At 58.2% G+C, this 18,584-nt stretch overlaps 9 protein-coding genes across 9 annotated transcripts; 4 read left to right on the forward strand and 5 right to left on the reverse strand.

Moving 5' to 3' along the window:
• The first annotated feature begins 121 nt into the window (after positions 1–121).
• BDP81DRAFT_412305 (2-nitropropane dioxygenase) lies at positions 122–1,633 on the forward strand. The gene has a single exon (XM_060589204.1). It carries the CDS (start codon positions 390–392, stop codon positions 1,443–1,445), a length of 1,056 nt encoding a protein of 351 aa, XP_060451283.1. The 5' UTR covers positions 122–389; the 3' UTR covers positions 1,446–1,633.
• Positions 1,507–2,416, reverse strand: BDP81DRAFT_1411 (uncharacterized protein). The gene has a single exon (XM_060581833.1). The coding sequence runs from the start codon at positions 2,320–2,322 to the stop codon at positions 1,567–1,569; it is 756 nt and encodes a 251-aa protein (XP_060451284.1). The 5' UTR covers positions 2,323–2,416; the 3' UTR covers positions 1,507–1,566.
• A 2,405-nt stretch (positions 2,417–4,821) lies between these two features.
• On the forward strand, positions 4,822–6,051 carry BDP81DRAFT_388189 (C2H2 type zinc finger protein; the record flags this gene model as incomplete). Its single annotated transcript, XM_060587066.1, has 3 exons — positions 4,822–5,052; positions 5,101–5,621; positions 5,673–6,051. The coding sequence occupies 3 exons, from the start codon at positions 4,822–4,824 to the stop codon at positions 6,049–6,051; spliced, it is 1,131 nt and encodes a 376-aa protein (XP_060451285.1).
• A 281-nt stretch (positions 6,052–6,332) lies between these two features.
• Positions 6,333–8,407, forward strand: BDP81DRAFT_456334 (DNA polymerase alpha/epsilon subunit B; the record flags this gene model as incomplete). The annotated part of the gene is made up of 3 exons (XM_060593155.1): positions 6,333–6,823; positions 6,870–8,190; positions 8,237–8,407. The coding sequence occupies 3 exons, from the start codon at positions 6,333–6,335 to the stop codon at positions 8,405–8,407; spliced, it is 1,983 nt and encodes a 660-aa protein (XP_060451286.1).
• A 137-nt stretch (positions 8,408–8,544) lies between these two features.
• On the reverse strand, positions 8,545–9,957 carry BDP81DRAFT_444020 (splicing factor, Prp19-binding domain-containing protein; the record flags this gene model as incomplete). The annotated part of the gene is made up of 1 exon (XM_060591774.1): positions 8,545–9,957. The coding sequence occupies one exon, from the start codon at positions 9,955–9,957 to the stop codon at positions 8,545–8,547; it is 1,413 nt and encodes a 470-aa protein (XP_060451287.1).
• Positions 9,958–10,268: 311 nt separating this feature from the next.
• Positions 10,269–10,990, reverse strand: BDP81DRAFT_486237 (Alb1-domain-containing protein; the record flags this gene model as incomplete). The annotated part of the gene is made up of 2 exons (XM_060595200.1): positions 10,269–10,906; positions 10,957–10,990. The coding sequence occupies 2 exons, from the start codon at positions 10,988–10,990 to the stop codon at positions 10,368–10,370; spliced, it is 573 nt and encodes a 190-aa protein (XP_060451288.1). The 3' UTR covers positions 10,269–10,367.
• A 455-nt stretch (positions 10,991–11,445) lies between these two features.
• Positions 11,446–13,578, forward strand: BDP81DRAFT_305705 (ubiquitin carboxyl-terminal hydrolase; the record flags this gene model as incomplete). The annotated part of the gene is made up of 1 exon (XM_060583195.1): positions 11,446–13,578. The coding sequence occupies one exon, from the start codon at positions 11,446–11,448 to the stop codon at positions 13,576–13,578; it is 2,133 nt and encodes a 710-aa protein (XP_060451289.1).
• A 108-nt stretch (positions 13,579–13,686) lies between these two features.
• Positions 13,687–14,932, reverse strand: BDP81DRAFT_1437 (uncharacterized protein). Its single transcript, XM_060581863.1, has one exon. The coding sequence runs from the start codon at positions 14,698–14,700 to the stop codon at positions 13,795–13,797; it is 906 nt and encodes a 301-aa protein (XP_060451290.1). The 5' UTR covers positions 14,701–14,932; the 3' UTR covers positions 13,687–13,794.
• Positions 14,933–15,215: 283 nt separating this feature from the next.
• On the reverse strand, positions 15,216–17,111 carry BDP81DRAFT_1455 (triose-phosphate transporter). Its single transcript, XM_060581887.1, has 5 exons — positions 16,606–17,111; positions 16,485–16,552; positions 16,431–16,436; positions 15,752–16,383; positions 15,216–15,702 (listed from the first exon to the last, which is right to left on the reverse strand). The coding sequence occupies exons 1-5, from the start codon at positions 16,671–16,673 to the stop codon at positions 15,322–15,324; spliced, it is 1,155 nt and encodes a 384-aa protein (XP_060451291.1). The 5' UTR covers positions 16,674–17,111; the 3' UTR covers positions 15,216–15,321.
• Positions 17,112–18,584: the final 1,473 nt, after the last annotated feature.

Below are 18,584 nucleotides of genomic sequence, written 5' to 3' on the forward strand. Positions count from 1 at the left end.
CTCACATGCCGCTGTGGTTGCCCGTTTCAGTGCCGCTCGGGGCCGGAGCTGGGGCAAACTGGGGGAGGAGGTCGGGGTCACGGGCGGGCGAGCTGCTGTCCCAACAAGGCAATTGCCTCGGTGTGAATTCCCCGCAACAGAGCTCCCCCCAACCCCACACTCTTCACCCCGGATTTACCCAGGTGCTTCGGCACGACTCTCGACGACTAGCTCCAAGCGTGTCATTAAAGCTTTTTTTATCCTTGGCTTCTCGTTGCGTTTCTTGCCTTGTTCATCACCATACGCTTGTTTTGTACACTTCCTCGCCTGACACTGTAGGATACCAGATTGAGCACGACTGCCAGCACAACACACCAAGACCAGTGTAAGACAACAGACACCAAGACAAGATGGCACCCTCCGGCCCCATCACAACACCCATAACCCAACTCCTGGGCATCAAACACCCAATCCTCCTCGCCGGCATGGCCCGCACCTCGGGCGGTCCCTTGGCCGCAGCCGTCTCCAACGCAGGCGGCCTAGGCGTCATCGGCGGCTTCCAGTACACCCCCGACCAACTCCGCGAGATCATCGCCGAGATGAAGGCCAATTTCAAGGCCCCCGATCTCCCCTTTGGCGTAGACCTCGCGCTGCCGCAGGTCGGCGGGAACGCGCGCAAGACGAACCACGATTACACGGGCGGCAAGCTCGACGAGCTGATTGACATCACCATCGCCTCGGGCGCGCGGCTGTTTGTGAGCGCGGTCGGGGTGCCCCCCAAAGACGTGATTGAGAGGTTGCACGGGGCGGGGATCTATGTCATGAACATGGTGGGACATCCAAAGCATGCGGTGAAGGCGCTCGAGTTGGGGGTTGATATCGTGTGTGCGCAGGGCGGGGAGGGAGGGGGCCACACGGGGGACGTGGCGAATTCGGTGCTGATCCCCGCGGTGGTGGACGTCGCGAGGCGGTATCGCCCACCGATGCTCAAGGGGTCGACGGCGCTTGTCGTTGCCGCGGGCGGGATGTATAACGGGAGGAGTCTGGCGAGTTCGTTGATGCAGGGGGCCGTGGGCGTGTGGGTTGGCACGCGGTTCGTGGCGAGCGTGGAGGCGGGTTGTAGCGAGGAGCACAAGGAGGAAGTTGTGTCGTGCGGGTTTGAGGGGACGGAGAGGACGCTTGTGATTAGTGGGCGGCCGTTGAGGATGAAGACGAATGAGTATATCCGGGGGTGGCATGCGCGGCCGGAGGAGATTAGGAGGTTGACGGAGGGCGGGACGGTGCCGATTGAGTTTGATTTTGAGCAGGGGAGGGAGGATATTGAGATTCCGCATTTGATGGGGCAGGTTGCTGGTGCGATTGACAGGATTCAGCCGGCGGGGGAGATTGTGGAGGAGATGGTCACGGAGGCGGTTGAGCAGTTGCGGCTTGGGGAGGTTTATCTTGGGGGACGGAGTAGGCTTTGAGATGTGGTGTACGATGTTGTACGAGTTGAGAATTGACTACATATGAAATGGGTATTGTGATGTCGTGTCGGATAAGATCATTACGCTTCATCCTCGTCCTCCGTCTCCGTCTCTGGGAAACCTAGACAAACTCCCCCACACGGATCCGCGTGTTCCCCCACCCCTCCGCCAACGTCCTGACCTCCTCCCCTATCCTCTCCGCCTCCTCCTTCTCGTACCCAAGCCTCGCCTGAACCTCCTCGGGCGTACACAACTCCCGAATCTCAGGAAGCGGCGCAAGAACCCTGCCGCCGCCCGTCTTCGTCCCGCTCAACACCAGCGTCAACGTCTCCAGCCCAGCACGATACCGACACTTCAACCACGACCCCGGGTTTCGAAACGGCTCCTCGCACACGACGATGACATGCCTCGCCCCGCGGATGGGGAACCCGCCACCCCCCTTGCCCTCCACCACGGCGATGCTGTCCCGCAAAAAGTCAATGTAGATCCGCCTGTCGCCCCAAGTGTTTAGCCTCACGAGGGTGTACCGCCGTAGGGCCTCGTACCTCGCCTCGCGGTTCACGGCGAGCAAGGCCGGGTTCGGGGCGTGGGTTGCGAGGAGGGTCCGCGGGTGGTCGCAGGCGTGTTGCCAGATTTTGAGGCGGAGCTCGGCGGGGAGGAGGGGGAAGTGGTGGAAGGAGTGTTCGGGCCCGCGGGCCTGGAGGCGGAGCCCTTCGAGGTGGGAGGTGAGGGTTGCGGTTGTGCGGTGAGCTTCGGTTGTGAGGACGGAGGTTACTGTTTGGGTGAAGTGGGCGAGGAAGACGAAGGGGAGGAAGGGGAGGGGCATTTCGGAGGTGGGACGGGTTGGTGCATCCCGTTTGAGCTTGTGGGCGAACATTGCGAAGGGAGAGTGCGGGTTTGCGTGTGAAGTTGGTATTTGTATGTTGGAATAGGGGCTCTTTCTTTCCGACCTCTCCTATTTTCTTGCGCGGATCTCGCAACTAGGTCGTCAGCGCGAAAAGGGGGCGGACCTTCGCCTTAAGACTATTTCAATTCGGCAGATCAAATCTTCAATGGCCAGCGGGAATGAGATCTTCGGGCGGCAGGGCGGGTAGAGAGGTCGCTGAACTTCAAGATGGCTTTGTTTGCGAGACCCGGGGCTGCGGTGCCACCGGCGCGGAATCAAGCCACAAAGTAGGATTAGCCAAACGGCGATACGCTGCCTTGGCGGGTTCCGGTCTAGATCTGGGCAGCCCGGTCGTCGTCGTTCCGCGGAGACTGTGGGAGCGAGTGGCTGGTGGGCTCGTCTCTTTGATGAAGTATGTCCAGACGAAGTTTAGTGCAGGGGGCTGGTGGGCGAGTGTTCTTTGTTCTGGTGAAGAGGGACACTGGGCGGCAACAGAGATTTTTCTCAATCTTTGGTCGATGGATGAGGCGCTCGCTGTGGTGAGCGATACCAAGGTGCTCTGAGTGTCCTATTTGTATATTCTCACTTGATGTGATGGTGCTGCTGTGTCTCGGATGGTGTCGTAGTAGATCGATGTGATCTGGGCCACATACACGGCGAGGCGCGGAAGGCTTGGTTACACGTCAACTTACGCCATCAGTGTGGCGTTTCTCGATGTATGCGCCGATATATGGAGGATTTTGCTGCCACTCTGCCTGCGTCCGGCATGAAAGGTCCGCACCAGAGTTGCCGCCATCCTGAAGAACTTCTGCGCCAGCCGCGGCAACCCTGTATTCGATGATGGCCATGGAACTTTGGGCGAGGTGGAGGGGTTCAATTGCCTGGATATCGAATGTCACGCCAAAGAAACGTCAGACTGTCTTAGACATTTCTGTCTCGCCGTTGCACCTGACCGGATGTCGGGAGGTTGGCAAGCTGGGAACGCAGTCCCCAGGGAGCGGTTCAAACGGCCTGTATCCGAGTCACCCGAGACAGGGTCAGCATCATCAGCATTCCAGTCGGACGACACATGGCGATTCCAAAGCTTGGCTGTTCGAGACAATGTGGCACTGGGATCGCATCTTCGGTTTCGATGCCACGAAGCATGTGAAGGCGTGGATTTTCAAGGCTTTTGGACCGTGGGACTTGGCCGAGGTGTGAAAAGGGGCAGATGTGCCTGATGAAAGATGTGACTGGATGCTCTTGGATGAGGACGTCTCAGATTTCTTGATGTCCGTCAGACCACACAATGCTCGAGTGGGTGATCAACCGGCTGAGGCTCGTTGGACGCACCACGCGCCGTGCCTTTCAACTTGTCCTGCAGTCGACTTTCTCCTGAACTGTTTGGAGGGATTATTTCCAAGAGATGGGTCAGCCAACGTAGATTTTGTGGTTCATGTTTGGTCTCTGCTGATCTGGAGTTGCCCACTAAGTTTGGCCGGAACGAGACGCAGAAGAGGGGCTTCAGGATTGTGCGCACCTCAGCTTGTTCCAAAAAACTGTGACCTCTTTGATGGTTCTTGTGGACTGCTTCTCTCCATCTGGAATTGGTTCCCTCGTAGGTCTTGGCTCTCGGAACGAGACGTGAGTTCGAAGGAGGAAGCCCCATGGGGCTCGGACGAGACTTCTATACAATGGGAGCACTGCTGATCGCTTGAGCCCTTACCCCAAACACACCCGGGCGGAGTGAAATCTATGAGATCTTCGTCTTGTGATGAATTCCGGGTCGGTCTTCGACGGTCTCCTTACAGCCAAGATTTGTTTGATGTTTGTTGATCCCAAGGCGTAAACCGCTATTATAGCACCGCCCGGTTCTGGATGGCCATGTTCCTGGCTTATTCGTAAGAGAATAGCCAAAGGATCACCGCCTTACGCCCGAGGAATCAGCGTTTGAGCAGAGTTAACATATAAATAGCCAAACGATACCGGTTCATCCTAACTGTGAGTGTCTTGTTCCTGCACTTGCCGATGATCGACGGCGCATCAAAGAGGAAGCAGAGAGGATTGCAGCTGAACAAGGGCGAAACTCCGAGATTCGAAAAGCAAACCTTGAGAAGTCCAGGCGGAAGATTTTGGCAACCGCAATGCGCCTTTCCAACGAATTGCAACCGGTTTTGATGTCTGGCGAGACCAGTTGCATTTGGCCGTGGCGATACAAGTAGACGCAACCGAAGGAGACGGAATAAACTTCGCATCCGTCGTTGAAAAGGGGCCGAGAGTGACTCGTTCCTTCCCTTTGCCTACGTCCCTCCTTCCTCCTCGTCGTGCAGTCCAAACCCTCTCGCTTATAAAGCCTACCAGGGTCCTCAGAATCGCCTCTCTTCTTCTCCCTCGGCCACACAGATATTCAAAGGCTCCAACCTTCGTCACAATACCTCAAGACCAGCCAGTCTCCGGCCCTCTCAGCAACCTTGCAATCGTTCGGAATACTTAACCGTTCAAATCACCACCATGTCTGTCAGCCAGTCCGTCACCAGCGCCACGTCCAGCAGGCCTCTGATTCGCAAGCCGGCCCCCCATGAGGCCGTCTTCTGTGACGTCTGCGACAGAAAGTTTCCCAGCTTCGAGGAGCTGATGGGACACAAGCGCATGGCGATGCTAACCGAGGGAACTCACATCCACTGCTCCGTATGCAACCGCGACTTCAACAGCAAGGATGCTTTGAACAAGCATATTCTGGAGGTGAGTGCAACCAAACCTACAGCACCGAACATGGACTAAAGACAACAGGCCCACCCGCAGGAGCAGAACCTCACCTGCCCCGGCTGTCAAAAGACGTTTGTCCGGTTGGCTGGATGGATGAGACACCTTGAGCACAACGAGTGTCCTGGCATTCGCCGCGGGGATGTTGACCAGAACCGGGCAGAGAAGCTCACCTTTTCCCATGAGCTCGAGAAGCGCAGCGGCTCCCAGTTCGGCGACTACTTCCCCGTGTCCCACCCCAGCGTCCAGTCCGCCTTTGAGGCTCAGTCCAACCTCGATGCCATGTCCACCGTGGACGCGCAGTCCGAGTTCGACGACAAGGCCTACATGGCGCATCCGTCCTTCTTCAGGCCCAAGGACTTTCCCCACCTGAAGGACGCCAAGGAAAGCCTGGAGAGTATCCAGCGAGCGCAGTCGGACGCTGGCAGCGAGAAGCCGCGCGAGCCGGCCGTGGACGACATCAACGACCCATCCCACCGACTCTTCGACCCCAGAAAGTACTACAACACCCTCACGCGCAAGTACAAGTGTCCTCAGCCGTCCTGCAAGTTCGTGGCCCCTGCCTGCCTAGCGAGAAAACAGTGCTGACCCCAAAACAGGAAGACCTTCCCCAGCAGCGGCGCCCTCATCACCCACATGAAGTCGGCGGCCTCGCACTACAACGCCAAGCTGCAGTGCCCCGGCTGTCTGCGCTACTTCAGGGATGCGTCGTCCTTGACCGCCCACTCCGAGTCGGAGTCGACCCGGTGCAGCATCCGCAAATCTGAGAACTACCGCTCCTACCTCGACCAGCTCACCGGAGGCATGGCGGACCTCGGCGTTAAGCACGAGGACGGTACTATTAAGTATGAGGTCAGCACGGAGGCCGTCATCAAGTTCGCTCCGTCTCGGATGGCCAAGACGGCCACTGAGAATTACATGGCGAAGCAGGAGGCCGGCCGTCAGGAGAACTGGGCTCGCAATAATATTGTGTGGTAGTCAAGTTGCGTGATTTGCACGAGCGAGGATAGCGAAGCATGGTTTCATAGCAAAGTACTCCGTAGAAGAATCGAATTCAGGGATTGATCAAGCGTCCAGTGACATCGATCAGGGCGTGTCGTTGAAAGACCGTGCAAACTGACGACACACTGTATGCCCCGCCATCACTTTACGCGCCATCCCACCAAGACGCGTTCGTCGCGTCCCACCTAAATGTTCCGTCGTCAAACTTCCCGGCGCTCAACTCCAAGGCACGTACAACAGCACCAACCGACGAAACAATGGCGGAAGCGGAATTGAAGGAGTTCTTCACCTCGGGAGACAAGGCCCTTGAGCCTGAAGTTCTCACCGAGCTGCAGTCCCTATTGCGCCTGCACGACCTGTCCGCCGAGGACCTTTTCTACAAATGGGAGTCCTTTTGCATCAAGATGGACATGGACGCCATGAATCCCGACATTGTGCACGTGCGAAACTTCAAAAAGGACATTCAGGATGCACTGGAAAAGAGCAACCGACAGCAGACGCACATCAAGACGGAGAAGCGCAGTCATGGCACCCCGCGAGCCGGCAGGGGCGGCGGCGACGTCTTTGGCATACTGGATGGACTGGTGCCCAGCACGCCGGCGTCAGGAAGGCTGAACAAGCCGAGCAGTCTGCGGAAGAAGACGCACGAGACGCCGACAATGTCACGAGTCAAGGCCGAGATCCCCTCGAGCTCGCCAGACTACAAGGGGGCTACCAAGATGGAGGAGCAATTGAACGCAATGTCACTGTAAGGACGCTGGCCCCATTCTTCCTACAGATGCTGACCACCGCAGACCCAGCTCCTTCAACGAACGACAGAACGCCGGCGAGACGGTGGAAGTGCTCAACGACCACCTCGACGCTCCCGAGCCGCCAATCTGCCCGTACCCCGAACCCCGCATCAAGTTGACGGCGGCATCAGACCAAAAGAAGCTGGCGTACAAACCCCTGGCGATGAAGCTGTCAGAGGCATCCGAGATCCTCGATGACAGGATAGACGAGTTCATGCACATCGTCCAGGAACACCACAAGCTGGACTATTCAGAATTCGGCAACGCAGCGAGCCAGAGCACGACAGAGGTGATTGCGGTCGGACGCATCGCCTCGGACGCGCCCGAGGGGAAGCTGAATGCGGCGTCGCTGGTGCTCGAGATGTCGAGGCGGGTGGGCGGTGGTCTGCGGGCGCCCCTGAACATGCGCAACAAGGGGTTCAGCTTTTTCCCCGGCCAGATTGTGGCCCTCAGGGGCATCAACACCTCGGGCAACGAGTTTGTCGTGGAGGACGTGCTCGAGGTGCCGCTACTGCCGAACGCGGCTTCGACGCCGGCTGCGTTGGCTGCCCACCGCGAGAAACTGCGAGGCGATCCCGATGCCATGGACACCGACTCGGACCCGGCGCCCCTGAATGTTCTTTACGCTTCCGGGCCGTACACGGCGGACGACAACCTAGACTTTGAACCGCTGCACGCCTTGTGCGACCAAGCCGCCGATACGTATGCGGATGCGCTTGTGATGACGGGTCCGTTCATCGACAGCGAGCACCCCTTGATTGCAACTGGCGACTTTGACCTCCCAGAGGAGGCCGTCATCGACCCGGACACGGCAACAATGTCGACAGTCTTCAAGTACATGTTCTCCCCGGCCCTGAACCGTCTCGTGTCCGCCAACCCCAGCATCACAATCCTCCTCGTGCCGTCGGTGCGCGACGTCATCGACAAGCACGTCTCGTGGCCGCAGGACTCGGTCCTGAAGAAGGAGCTCGGCCTCCCCAAGACAGCGCGGATCGTCACCAACCCGATGACGCTGTCCGTCAACGAGATGGTTATGGGGATCTCGTCGCAGGATGTCCTCTGGCAGCTGCGGCACGAGGAGCTCGTCGGCGGTCGTCCGTCAGATCCGTCCTTGTTGTCGAGGCTGAGTAGGTACCTGTTGGAGCAGAGGCACTTCTTCCCCCTTTTCCCGCCGACGGACCGCCAGAAGCTGCCCAAGACGGGAACCGAGGAGGGGATCCCGCCCGGTGCCATGCTGGATCTTAGTTATTTGAAGTTGGGCGAGATGGTCAATGTTCGCCCTGATGTGCTTGTGGCGCCTAGCTTCTTGCCCCCGTTTGCCAAGGTGAATCTTGTGACTCTTGACTGTGGAATTACACTGACAGAAGAAGGTCGTCGAGAGTGTCCTCGTGATCAACCCGGGCTCTTTGTCGAAGAGACGCGGCGCCGGCACGTACGCCCGCCTGACGCTGTTCCCCCCCAAGGCCGACGCGGGCCAGTCGGGGGCAATGGCGAGCCACGGCGTGTTTGAGCGCGCAAGGGTGGAGATCAAGAAGATTTAAAGCGCACCTATACGACGTGTATGACGGCAGGGTTTTCCTCTAGGGCCTCGGAGTTTGGGGGGGGGGTATATTCAGCATGCGCTCGTAGTGAGCCTGGTTAGGATACGCTTCTTAATACATTTTACATGACGATAAAGTTATCTAGGGTCCACGCGCCTCCGCTTGTCGCTGTCGTAGCGTTCCCTCTCGCGGGAGGGGCTGCGCTTCCGTCTGTCCCTGTAGTCGTCTCGCGAGTCGCGGCGCGGTGACCTCGAGCGTGACCGATGGCGACGGCGGTAGTCGTCCCTGTCTCCCCCGCGCCGGTCATCGTCGCGGTACCTGTCGCGGTCACCTCTGCCACCACCTGGAGGCGCCTTGCGGTCACCCAAGGGAATAGCGTTGGCACCGTTGACCTCGCGGTCGTTATCCGGCCGGAACCGCTCGTCGACATCGTGCCTGTCGAAGCCGCCTCTCCTCCGATCACCACCCCCGCCACCACGCCGGTCATCGAACTCGCCCCATCGGCCTGTATCCTCGCTCTTGAGATCCTTGTACTTCGTCCCGCCCTTCCTGCCCAGCTTCGTCATGTCGCGCTTCTGGAGGTACTCCGGCAGCACGCTCCGGTCCTTGACATCATCCGCGATGCGCATGCCCATGAGATCACGCTTATCAAGCCCGTACGCTTTCGCCTCCTCGCTGTAAAATGCGCCCTTGTGGTAGTACTTTTGCAAATACGACATCTTGCCCTTGGCGTCCTTCTCGTCCTGCTGCGCAGCAATCTTATCCGCGTCCTCGGCGTCGCGCTCCTCTTGCGTCAAGTTCTGACGCCTCTCGCGCTCAGCGTACTCGGCCTCCTGCTCGGCAATGCGGTCGCGCTCGCGCTTCACGCGTTTGAGCTCGCGGAGGCGCCAGGCCGCAATCTCGGCCTCCGGGTCGAGATCGTCTGTCGTGTCGACGTCGGAGCCCGATGCCTCGTCGTCGTCCCAGTGCTTCTTGCCGGCGGCGCGGGCGGCGAGGTCTTTTGCGATTTGTTCTTCGACGAGGGCGTCGGCGGCGGCTTTGCGGCGGGCTTCTTCTTCTGCTTGGCGCGTCTCGTCGTCCTTTGGCGCGGAGGACTGTCCCCCCTTGGCGGCGTTGCGCTGGTTCTTTGGGACGAATTTGGGGCGGATCATGAGTCTGCGGGGGGCTTCTTCTTCGCTGCTGCTTTCCTCCTCGCTGGAGCTCTCTTCTTCTTCTTCGTCTCCCTCTTCGTCGGCTTCGTCTTCCTCTTCCGTGACGAAACCCTCTTCCGCCGCGAGCCGCTCCGCCTTTTCGCGCGCTATCCTCTGGTTCTCCTTCTCCTGCGCCTCGCGCCTCCGTTCGTCGAGGTTGACTTTGCTGAGGTTGCTGGCGATCTTGGCGGCGCTCGATGCCTTTGGCGGCGGCGGGATCGCGCGGGTTTTGGTTGTGTCGTCGTCTGCCTTCTCATCGTCGCTCGCGTCTGAATCTGATGAGTCCTCTTGGGGGACGGCCTTGCCGGGGAAGTAGCGTCCCGGCTTGACCGGGTTCGCGGTCATGCGCTTGGGTGGCATCTTGGGGTTTGTGGATGTCGCGGCTGGTGAATTGGGTTGATGACGTCCGGTTGAAAATCGAGGCCGCAAGGTAGCGTTTTCAGCTCAGGTACGGTGTACCTCAGGTCCCCTGGCGGATTGGGGACGGAACTGCACAAGTGTTTCCCCGCTGGGTGGCCCTGTAAGTTTAGCGTTTTTAGTGGACCTGGCGCCGCCGCAGAGCTTTTGACCCCTCCAACCTGGACGTCAAAGTGTGTGACGACCGGAGGCGTGAAAAAATAGATGGGCGTGGACAAAAGCATGAAGGCTTTCGAAGAGTTTAAGGGCCTGCATATGTGTGGCAGAATGGTCAACATCATTGGGTATCTATCATGAGTCTCATAGCCCGAGGACCACCTCTCGGGGCAACCTGAACAGAAACTGACAACGGACTACAAAATCTCCTCGTCGAAATCGTCGTTTGCCGGGGGAGGCGCCGACACAGCAGCAGCAGCAGGCGCAGACGCAGCGATATCATCAGCAGCGCCGTCCATCTCCTCGTCCGTCTCCCAGTCCTTGCCAGCAGGCACCTCGACGGTCCTGCTCTTCGTCTGCCTCTGCTCCACCTCGAGATCCTCCTCATCGGGAAACTTCTTGGCCACGATGGACGCCTTGTTGATGTCCTCCCACTGCTTGCTCCGCGTCTGAATACTCCGCGCCTTGGTCTTGCTCTTCTCCGTCTTTTCCGAGGTCCGCCCCATGATGGCCTCGGCGCGGTCGGCCGCCTTTTCTTTCCTCTCCTTGGCCTTGGCGCTCATCTGCGCCTTGCGGTTCTTGCTCTTCTTGGACACGCCAGAGTTGTGCTGGGCGTTGAGGACCGACGGCCGCAAGTCGGTCGCGGCGGCCGGGGCCTTGACTTCCTTGAGAGACTTGTCGGTGTCGATGTCGATGTCCGTCGCGCGCCTCGCGGCTCTCGAGTGGACCGAGGGTTCTGCCATTGTGTTAGTACGACATCATTTTATGTGAATAGACAATGCTCACGTCTGTTCTTCTTCGAAACGCCCGGTTTCGCCATCTTTGCAATCGTTTTGTCGAGTTCTGGGTGGTGTAGACTGCATCTCAAGACTCGCCCGCGGTGTGGGGGATATAAAATTCCTTATCGACATGCATGCTATCTTATCGCGATAACAGCGGGGACGATCACAAGCCTTGGGGCCACCCGCTCTCTGACCAATCCTTGTCGCAGCGTTTGCCCCTGTGGAACCCCCGGTCCCGCTCATCTTTCTTTGCTGTCTTTACTTTCCGTCTCGAGCGCTGCACTGCCGTGCGACACCTCAACACCATCCTTGCAGACATTCTAGGGCCTTACTCACCCACAACCACTTAATCAGCGAGTATCGCCACGACTGGACACCTTTCGATCACCCTCCTCGCTATGGCAGCGCGTGGCCTCTCCGATATTGCATTGCAGAAGCTCGCCTGAAGCTGTCCCTTTCGAAATCCCACCAGCACCAGCACACAACCCCGACTATGAATTCCCCCCCGACCAAGCACTCCTACGGCGGACCCGACTACCACCGACGACTTCACGTCGACGAGACCATTTGGACGAGGCTGACGGAGCCGAGCGTCGTCGTGTCCCTCTTTGCACTCGTCCTCACAGCGCTCGTCTCTGTTTTCGGCGCTTCCCTTCCGACCACCCTACTCTCCCACGCCTCTCGGACCCTCTGGCACGTAATCGTCTGGCTCATCCCCCACGACGCCTTGACCCTTCTGGAAGCCTGGCTGCACCCGCCGCTCGTTCCGCGACCGATGCTCCAGAACCAAGCCAGAACACATGCGGCCAAGAGTGCGCTCCTGAAAAAGATTCTCGGCATGGACAGACAGGGAGGCATCATGGGGACGGTCTCGCAAGCCGGCATTCGAGGGCTGTCGTCCGTCTCCGGGGCCATGATGAGCCTCAAGGGCTCCAGCAACTACCCGCCGGGCCTGGGGAACCTCGACAACTCGTGCTACCAGAATAGCATTCTCCAAGGGCTCGCCTCGCTGAAACCCTTTCCGAAATACCTGGCCGATCCAGTCCAGGACCCCGAGATTGACCGCCGCAAAGTCGAGGCCGTCGACACCCTGCGCAACCTGATTGAGGACCTCAACAGCGCTCGAAACTACGGCAAGACGTTGTGGACGCCAGGCTCGCTCAAGAACATGAGCACGTGGCAACAGCAGGATGCGCAGGAATACTTTTCAAAGCTGCTCGACGAGGTAGACGGAGAGATTGCAAAGGTGGCCAAGGCGACGGTCAAGTCATCGGGATTCGAATCGGATTGCGCCAACGACGACACTGCGACGAGCCAGCACAGCGATGACAGCGGCTACCAGAGTCTGTCGACGGCGTCCAAGATTAGCGCGGCTTCCAAGTCCCTGAGAAACCCCCTCGAGGGGCTCATCGCTCAACGGGTGGCCTGCGTGGAGTGCGGGCACTCTGATGGGCTCTCCATGATCCCCTTCAACTGCCTCACTCTCAGTTTGGATGTGGGCGGCAACGATCACGATCTGTACGAGCTACTGGACGCGTACGCCCATATCGAGTCGATCGAGGGCGTCGAGTGTGGCAAATGCACGCTCCTGAAAGCAAAGAGACTGCTGACCCTTCTCGTCGAGAGAGCGGAAGCATCGTACACTGACGAGCAGAAGCTCAAGGAGCCAAAGTTGCGACTGGCGGCAGTTGAAGAGGCGCTGGAAGAGGACGATTTCGAGGACAAGACGCTCACGGGAAAGTGCAAGTTTCCTTCCAACTTCAAAGTCTCGTCAACAAAGACGAAACAGGCCGTCATTGCTCGCCCGCCGCAGAGTCTCGCCGTCCACATGAACAGGTCCGTGTTTGACGAGAACACTGGCATGATGTACAAGAACTCGTCGGGAATCCGGTTCCCCCTGACGTTGGACCTCGGTCCGTGGTGTTTGGGTAGTGCCAGCAAAACGGGTGGCCGAAGTCCCACTGACGGATCCGCTTCGCCGGTCTTGGAGGAGGAAGAGGAGCAGTGGCTGTTGGATCCGCGGTCCTCCATGATTGCCGGCGACAAGCGCAAGTCGTACATTACCGGCCCGATTTACGAGCTGCGGGCTGTCGTCACGCACTATGGTCGTCACGAGAATGGGCACTACGTCTGCTACCGCAAGTTCCCTCGACACTCGCCGCCGAGCGATGGCGACGAGGTTACCTCGCCCAAGTCGGAGACTCTGGACGACGACCCCGATGCGGAGATGGACTGGTGGCGCCTCAGCGACGACACGCTCCGCAAGGTTGACGAAGAAGAGCTGTTGGCGCAGGGCAACGTTTTCATGCTATTCTACGACTGTGTCGATCCCAATATTATTCCTTCGTCCGAGGTTGCTGCCGTAGAGGCTGTGACGGCTCAGGACGTAGACGCGATGGACGCAGAGGACGAGGAGACGCCAAAGGTGGAGAAGCCCGCCTTTACCTGCACGGTGAAGGAGGTTTCGGAAGATGAAGACGATGACGAGATGCCGGCGGCCGATACTGTGGTGGCTGTTGCCGAGGGAGACGTCTCGCAGGCGCGGTCTGTGCCGTTGCCGGGGGACGGAGACGATGAATTGGCAGAGAACCAGACCGAGCGAGGACCGCAGATGATTGTCGTCTGAGTGCTCGGTTCTGCATGTAGAGAGGGGCACATGGTTGCTTTTTTGGTCGTTTTTACAGCATAGCGAATGGCGTTGGGACTCCGCGGTAATACCATGCGCTCGCGACGCGGATACTGAGCTCTGGGGATTGCTCTGGCTACTAAGGTCATGGGATCGGGTAATGACATAGCTTAATTCAGTACACAGTTGAAAGTGAGGGTCTGATGAACGTGAGCTTTAATCAGAGGGAACCTCCCTCGACCCACCCTCCTCCATCTCTTCAGGCCAAAAGTTGTTCTCCGCTAACAAGACCTCCCTCCACGTCGCCGAAGCTCGCTCCAGCTCGGGCTTGATTGCTGCCTCGCCGTGCTGCCGGATGGCTTCGTTTACGCCGTCGTCGATGATGGCAGCGAGTTGGTCTACAAAGGCTCTGAATTCGGGGCTGGACCAGTTGGGGATGAATTCTGTTCTTAGGGCGCCGCCGTCTAGGTCTGTGTTGGTTGCTCGGTCTGCGTCAGAGGCAGAGGTAGAGGTATCATAGGCAGACGAAGGAATCATGGCCTTTGCGCCGGACCAGGCTTCGAGATAGCATTTCTCTGTTGCCCAGAAGAGGACAGCGGGAGCGAGCCAGGGGAGAAGTGCACTTTGAGAAGGTGTGATGTCGATGGCGCTGAAGAGTCTTTCAAAGGCGCGTAGGCCTGCGTTCTTGTCTTCGCTGCTTACCCGCCGGTCACTACCAGCACTACCACTCTCGGACGTGTGCGCAGTAGGCAAGTTGACATCGACACCGAAGCGCGAAGCAACGTCGATGAAGAATTTCTCTTCGCGGCGGACGTTGACGAGGGCTTTGATCAGCCAGGCGAGGAGTCTCTCCGTCACGGGGACAGAGCCAGCGTCAAGCTCGGAGGCATCTTGACCTCCTGCTTCGGGAGCAGTGGCGACGACGTCGGGGAGGTCCAGCAGCGCGAGGAGCCGGCTTGCGCCTTTGATGTAGGCGTGGATGTAGAGCCTGTCGTTTGCGAGCCAGCGGCCGAGGATGGGTTTTGGGACTTGTCCGCGGGCGGCGGCGGCGAGGAAGGCGGAGGTTGTGGAGGAGAGGTAGAGGGGTTGGGTGGTGGTTAGGAGGTGGGTTGTGAAGTTCATTTTTTTTCCTTTGGGGGGGACTGGTGTATGTAGGTAGGTTCTTGGAAAGGTGTTGCGATGGAAGAGACTGGTCTTGAGATTTGAGATGTACAGCTGAGGCTGTGCGGCACCAGTTGGTTTCGTTCACTTCGGGTCGTCCCTGGATGTCGGAAAGAAAAGGGGCTTCCTCGCTGCGTACGCTGCGCACGAATTCAATGGCACGCGATCTGCGAGTCGTTGGGCTGAATTTCCATAGTTTAGTAAGCCTTGGCTGCAGGTTACGAACCTTGTGATAGGCCAATGGATTGCGATGTTGATCTTCTGCCCATCTCCAAACGCTACTTCGTCTTGCGGGTTTAGAGACTCGAGGGTTCAGAGAGACGGGGAGGACACTTCATTCAGATCATGTATTCTAAAGCTGTGCATGTGATGCCTGCTGCTCATGATATACAATATTACAAGAGTGGTCTAGACCCAAAGACCACCCAAAACCCCGCGCGTTTGAAAAGCCAGCCAACACTCCCCCCCTCCCGTCCAATGTCGCGCATTTTTCAGACTCCAAATGTCTTCTCTTTGTACACAACGCGCTGTCCCAAAACTCCAGGCTTTGATGATTGGGAAAAAAGGAAAAAAGTAAGGCATCTACGTGCTGGCGGTGCTGACCTTGGCAAACCAGTCGGCCGGCGCCGCGGCGCCCTTGTAGGCGAAGCCCATGACGACCATGAGGGTGATCAGCGTAAGCAGGCCAAAAAAGATGGCGCGGCGGAGGAGGGGCGAGAGGCGGCCCTCGTCGAGGGCGTGCGAGTTCCAGACGTTGCGGGACCAGGTGACGGCGCCGGCGCCTGAGGCCTTGAGCTGGTCCCAGCCGTTGGAGTAGATGACGAGGCCGAAGAGGGCGACGGCGTAGCCGACGAACTGCAGGGCGGTGATGCTGGTGTGCCAGATGAGGACGGAGACGACGATGAGGAGGATGTTCTTGAGGATGCCGGTGAGGGTCATGACGAGGCCTGACGTCTTGCCGATCTGGGGGTGTTAGCAATAGTCTGTCTGTGAACAGCCAAGGGGCACTCACGAGGAAGACGCTGGAGATGTTGAGGGCAAAGGCGACGCTGGCGTTGAGGAGCAGCATGGTGAAGCCGACTTTGTTGAAGTCCTCGACGTTGAACTTGCTAAACTCGCTGAACCAGGCGACAAAGAAGTTCATGACGGCGCAGACGGGGGCGTAGTAGTAGAGACTGACGAGGGGGTCCATCTTTTGGGCGTTCTCGTCGCCCTTGAGGAGGACCTGGATCATGACGAGACGGATGGCCTCGAAGATGATGCCGCCCATCTGGAAAATGAAGCCGATCCAGGAGAACTCGATTTCGCCAAAGGAGGCGAGGCCGACACCGCCGACGATGAGCAGGATGTTGTAAAAGGTCTTCATGGAGGGGTCGGCGACGCCCCAGAACCAGCTGGTGAAGAGGACGGCGACGGGGGCGGCGGCCTTGAGCATCTGGATAAAGGAGACGGAGAGGTAGAGGTACACCAGGTTGGAGCAGACGAGGGAGCCCGAGTAGAGGACGCCGATGGGCATGATGGCGCGCAGGTAGACGCGGCCCGTCATCTTGATCTTGTGGCGGCCATCGAGGAGGGAGGTGAAGCGGGCCAGCACCTGTGTTGCCAGGGTGGAGAAGACGAGATGGCAGAATGTGAGGATCACGGCTGGGGTATGTTAGTGGGAGCAATGAGGGTCTGGTGGAGAGACGTACGGTATTCTGCGGGTGGTTAGCGATGGTCAACGAGAGGGACGAAAGGGTGCTTACTGAAGCCGGCTGTGTCAAGTAGCCATTTGTTGAAGAGAATGGTCAAGTTTGAGAAGAAGATCCAGCTCCTGTGAAAGTGTTAGTTAGTAAGAACCCGGCGAGGCTGACGATGAATACGCACGCGATGAAGAAGGCCGGGTGAAGAGCCTTGAAGCCCACAGGCTTCTCGGTGGTCGGCAGCGTACTCATGGTTGCGTTGCGCGGTGATGGTCAGGTGTTGTGACAGGGATAGAAACAAGCAATGAAGTCCAAGAAGGCCAAGCGACGGCGGGTGATCGGAGGGTACGGCGGCGGAGACGGCGGTAGACAACGGGACTGGAGTCGGTGGTGGGCCGGGTGCGTCGGGTGGGAAGGAAAGGATGGGGTTGTTGCGTCAGACGGAAGGCATGAGATGGAGTGCAGCAGCGACGCGACAGAAAGCGACAGGGAAAGACGAGAAGAAAAGATGGAGGAGAGGATGCAAAGTGCGAACCACCTTGCAGGTCAAGAAGGCGACAAAAGGGTGAGAGAGGCACGGATGATGAACAGAGGAACAGAAGAGGGTGAAGACTGCAAGGTGTGTGGCGGCAGGCGGATGTTTGAAGCGCTGCGCCGTTTGTTGGACTGGTGCCTGCAGTACGGTAAGGTACCTTTGCACGAAGGAGGAAAGGAACCTTAGGGACCCGAATGAGCCCCCTTTGCAGCGTGGATTTTCTCGTGTTTTCTGCTGGCTGCAATGTACCTGGCGATGGTACGAAATAGGACGGGGCACCTTATTGGACTGGGCTGACCACTGGGCCTGAAAAAGGCTGGCGGAGAAGGGGGGAAGACTTTGGGGGGCGCTAAAGTCGGGCGGCCGGCACGTGGAGGGAGCGAAGTGAGACCCTGGTCGTCTCTAGTCTGTCCAGTCTTTGGTTGTGGTTGTGGTTGTGGTTGGATGGTTGGAGTGTTGCAAGAGAGTTGATGTTGGTTGCAGCCCGGCAGTCTATAGAGTTGATGAAGCGGTAGATGCTACGATCACGACACGGTTCTGAAGAGTTGGTGATTGTCCGGAGAGATGGGTTGCGTCCGGACTGTGGTCGGGTCCTCAGAGGCTCAGACTGTAGAGGTAGAGAAGGCTCAGAAGAGCAACGTGTCGTGCAATAGCGATGGAATTTGCCAATGAACCTTGTGGCAGGCAATTTACCTCGAGGCTTTCAGGGGACCAAGGGAGAGTGGAAGTGTTCGGATGAGGAAGGGAAAGAACAGCGGGAGTTGCAGTACAGACAACAGAGTGGTGATGATCAGAAGGAAGGGGGAAAGAAGTCAAGGAGCGCTTGAAAGCTTGAGATGAGTGCCGACGGGCTTGGGACTTGCAAGGCGAGACAAAGGCACAATGCAAGACACAACGGCTGAGCCAAGGGGGTACGTGTAACGCGAGGGAAGGGGAAACACCACTTCTACTCCCTACACGGAATGGAATCAGTCCCAATTCCTGAGAGTTTGTTGGCTCGGCCCCGCGATGCAGCGGATTGACGACTTGGTGCTGGGGCGCTCGCTGTCTGTGCCGTTGGCCGTCCATCACCTGTCATGTTTTAATCAAGCTCAGAGGCCAGGGGGAAGGAAGCATTAAACTTAGCGCACTCATCTCCTGCATCCTTAGATCATCATCGGCACAAGTACCTCGTACATGGCACAAGTACACCGCTTAGGTAAGGATCTTATGTAAGGCCCTTAGGTAAGCTTAGGTAACCACGTCGTTGGAAGCGAGTTGGCGAGGTTGCACAAGCACCGCCAGTGTCTTGTGCCCCAGTGCCCACCTTCTGCATAACCGATTTTGTGTAACGGAGGGATCGCCTGTGGCTTGTGCCACCGTCCGCCAAGCCGTCTAGTGGCCTCATCTCCCCCACGCTCCCTTGCATCACCCACGGCCATCGTCGCCATCAACACTACAGGCACCATCATCGACCACGATGTAATGCTTCATAGCTCGGTATCCGCATTCCAACACCATTTCGCCATTGCCGGAATGCGGGAGAAAGCAAGCTCCCTTGGCTGCCACCACAAATTCGACCCGGTTCTCGGATCCAAGACATTGTGGCCAGCGTTGGGATGACAGACATCCAGCTCGTGCTGTGTAAC

The sequence above is a fragment of the Colletotrichum phormii genome, assembly GCF_030913505.1.
Source record: "Colletotrichum phormii strain CBS 102054 chromosome Unknown BDP81scaffold_1, whole genome shotgun sequence".
NCBI classification, from domain to species: Eukaryota; Fungi; Ascomycota; class Sordariomycetes; order Glomerellales; family Glomerellaceae; genus Colletotrichum; species Colletotrichum phormii.

Coding starts and splice junctions, on each gene's coding strand:
- BDP81DRAFT_1437 (XM_060581863.1), bottom strand. CDS start 14,700: ATGAACTTCACAACCCACCTCCTAACCACCACCCAACCCCTCTACCTC.
- BDP81DRAFT_1455 (XM_060581887.1), bottom strand. CDS start 16,673: ATGAGTACGCTGCCGACCACCGAGAAGCCTGTGGGCTTCAAGGCTCTT. Junction 16,553..16,605: donor CACCCGGCCTTCTTCATCGC/GTGCGTATTCAT, acceptor ACACTTTCACAG/GAGCTGGATCTTCTTCTCAA. Junction 15,703..15,751: donor ACATCTCCAGCGTCTTCCTC/GTGAGTGCCCCT, acceptor TAACACCCCCAG/ATCGGCAAGACGTCAGGCCT.
- BDP81DRAFT_1411 (XM_060581833.1), bottom strand. CDS start 2,322: ATGTTCGCCCACAAGCTCAAACGGGATGCACCAACCCGTCCCACCTCC.
- BDP81DRAFT_412305 (XM_060589204.1), top strand. CDS start 390: ATGGCACCCTCCGGCCCCATCACAACACCCATAACCCAACTCCTGGGC.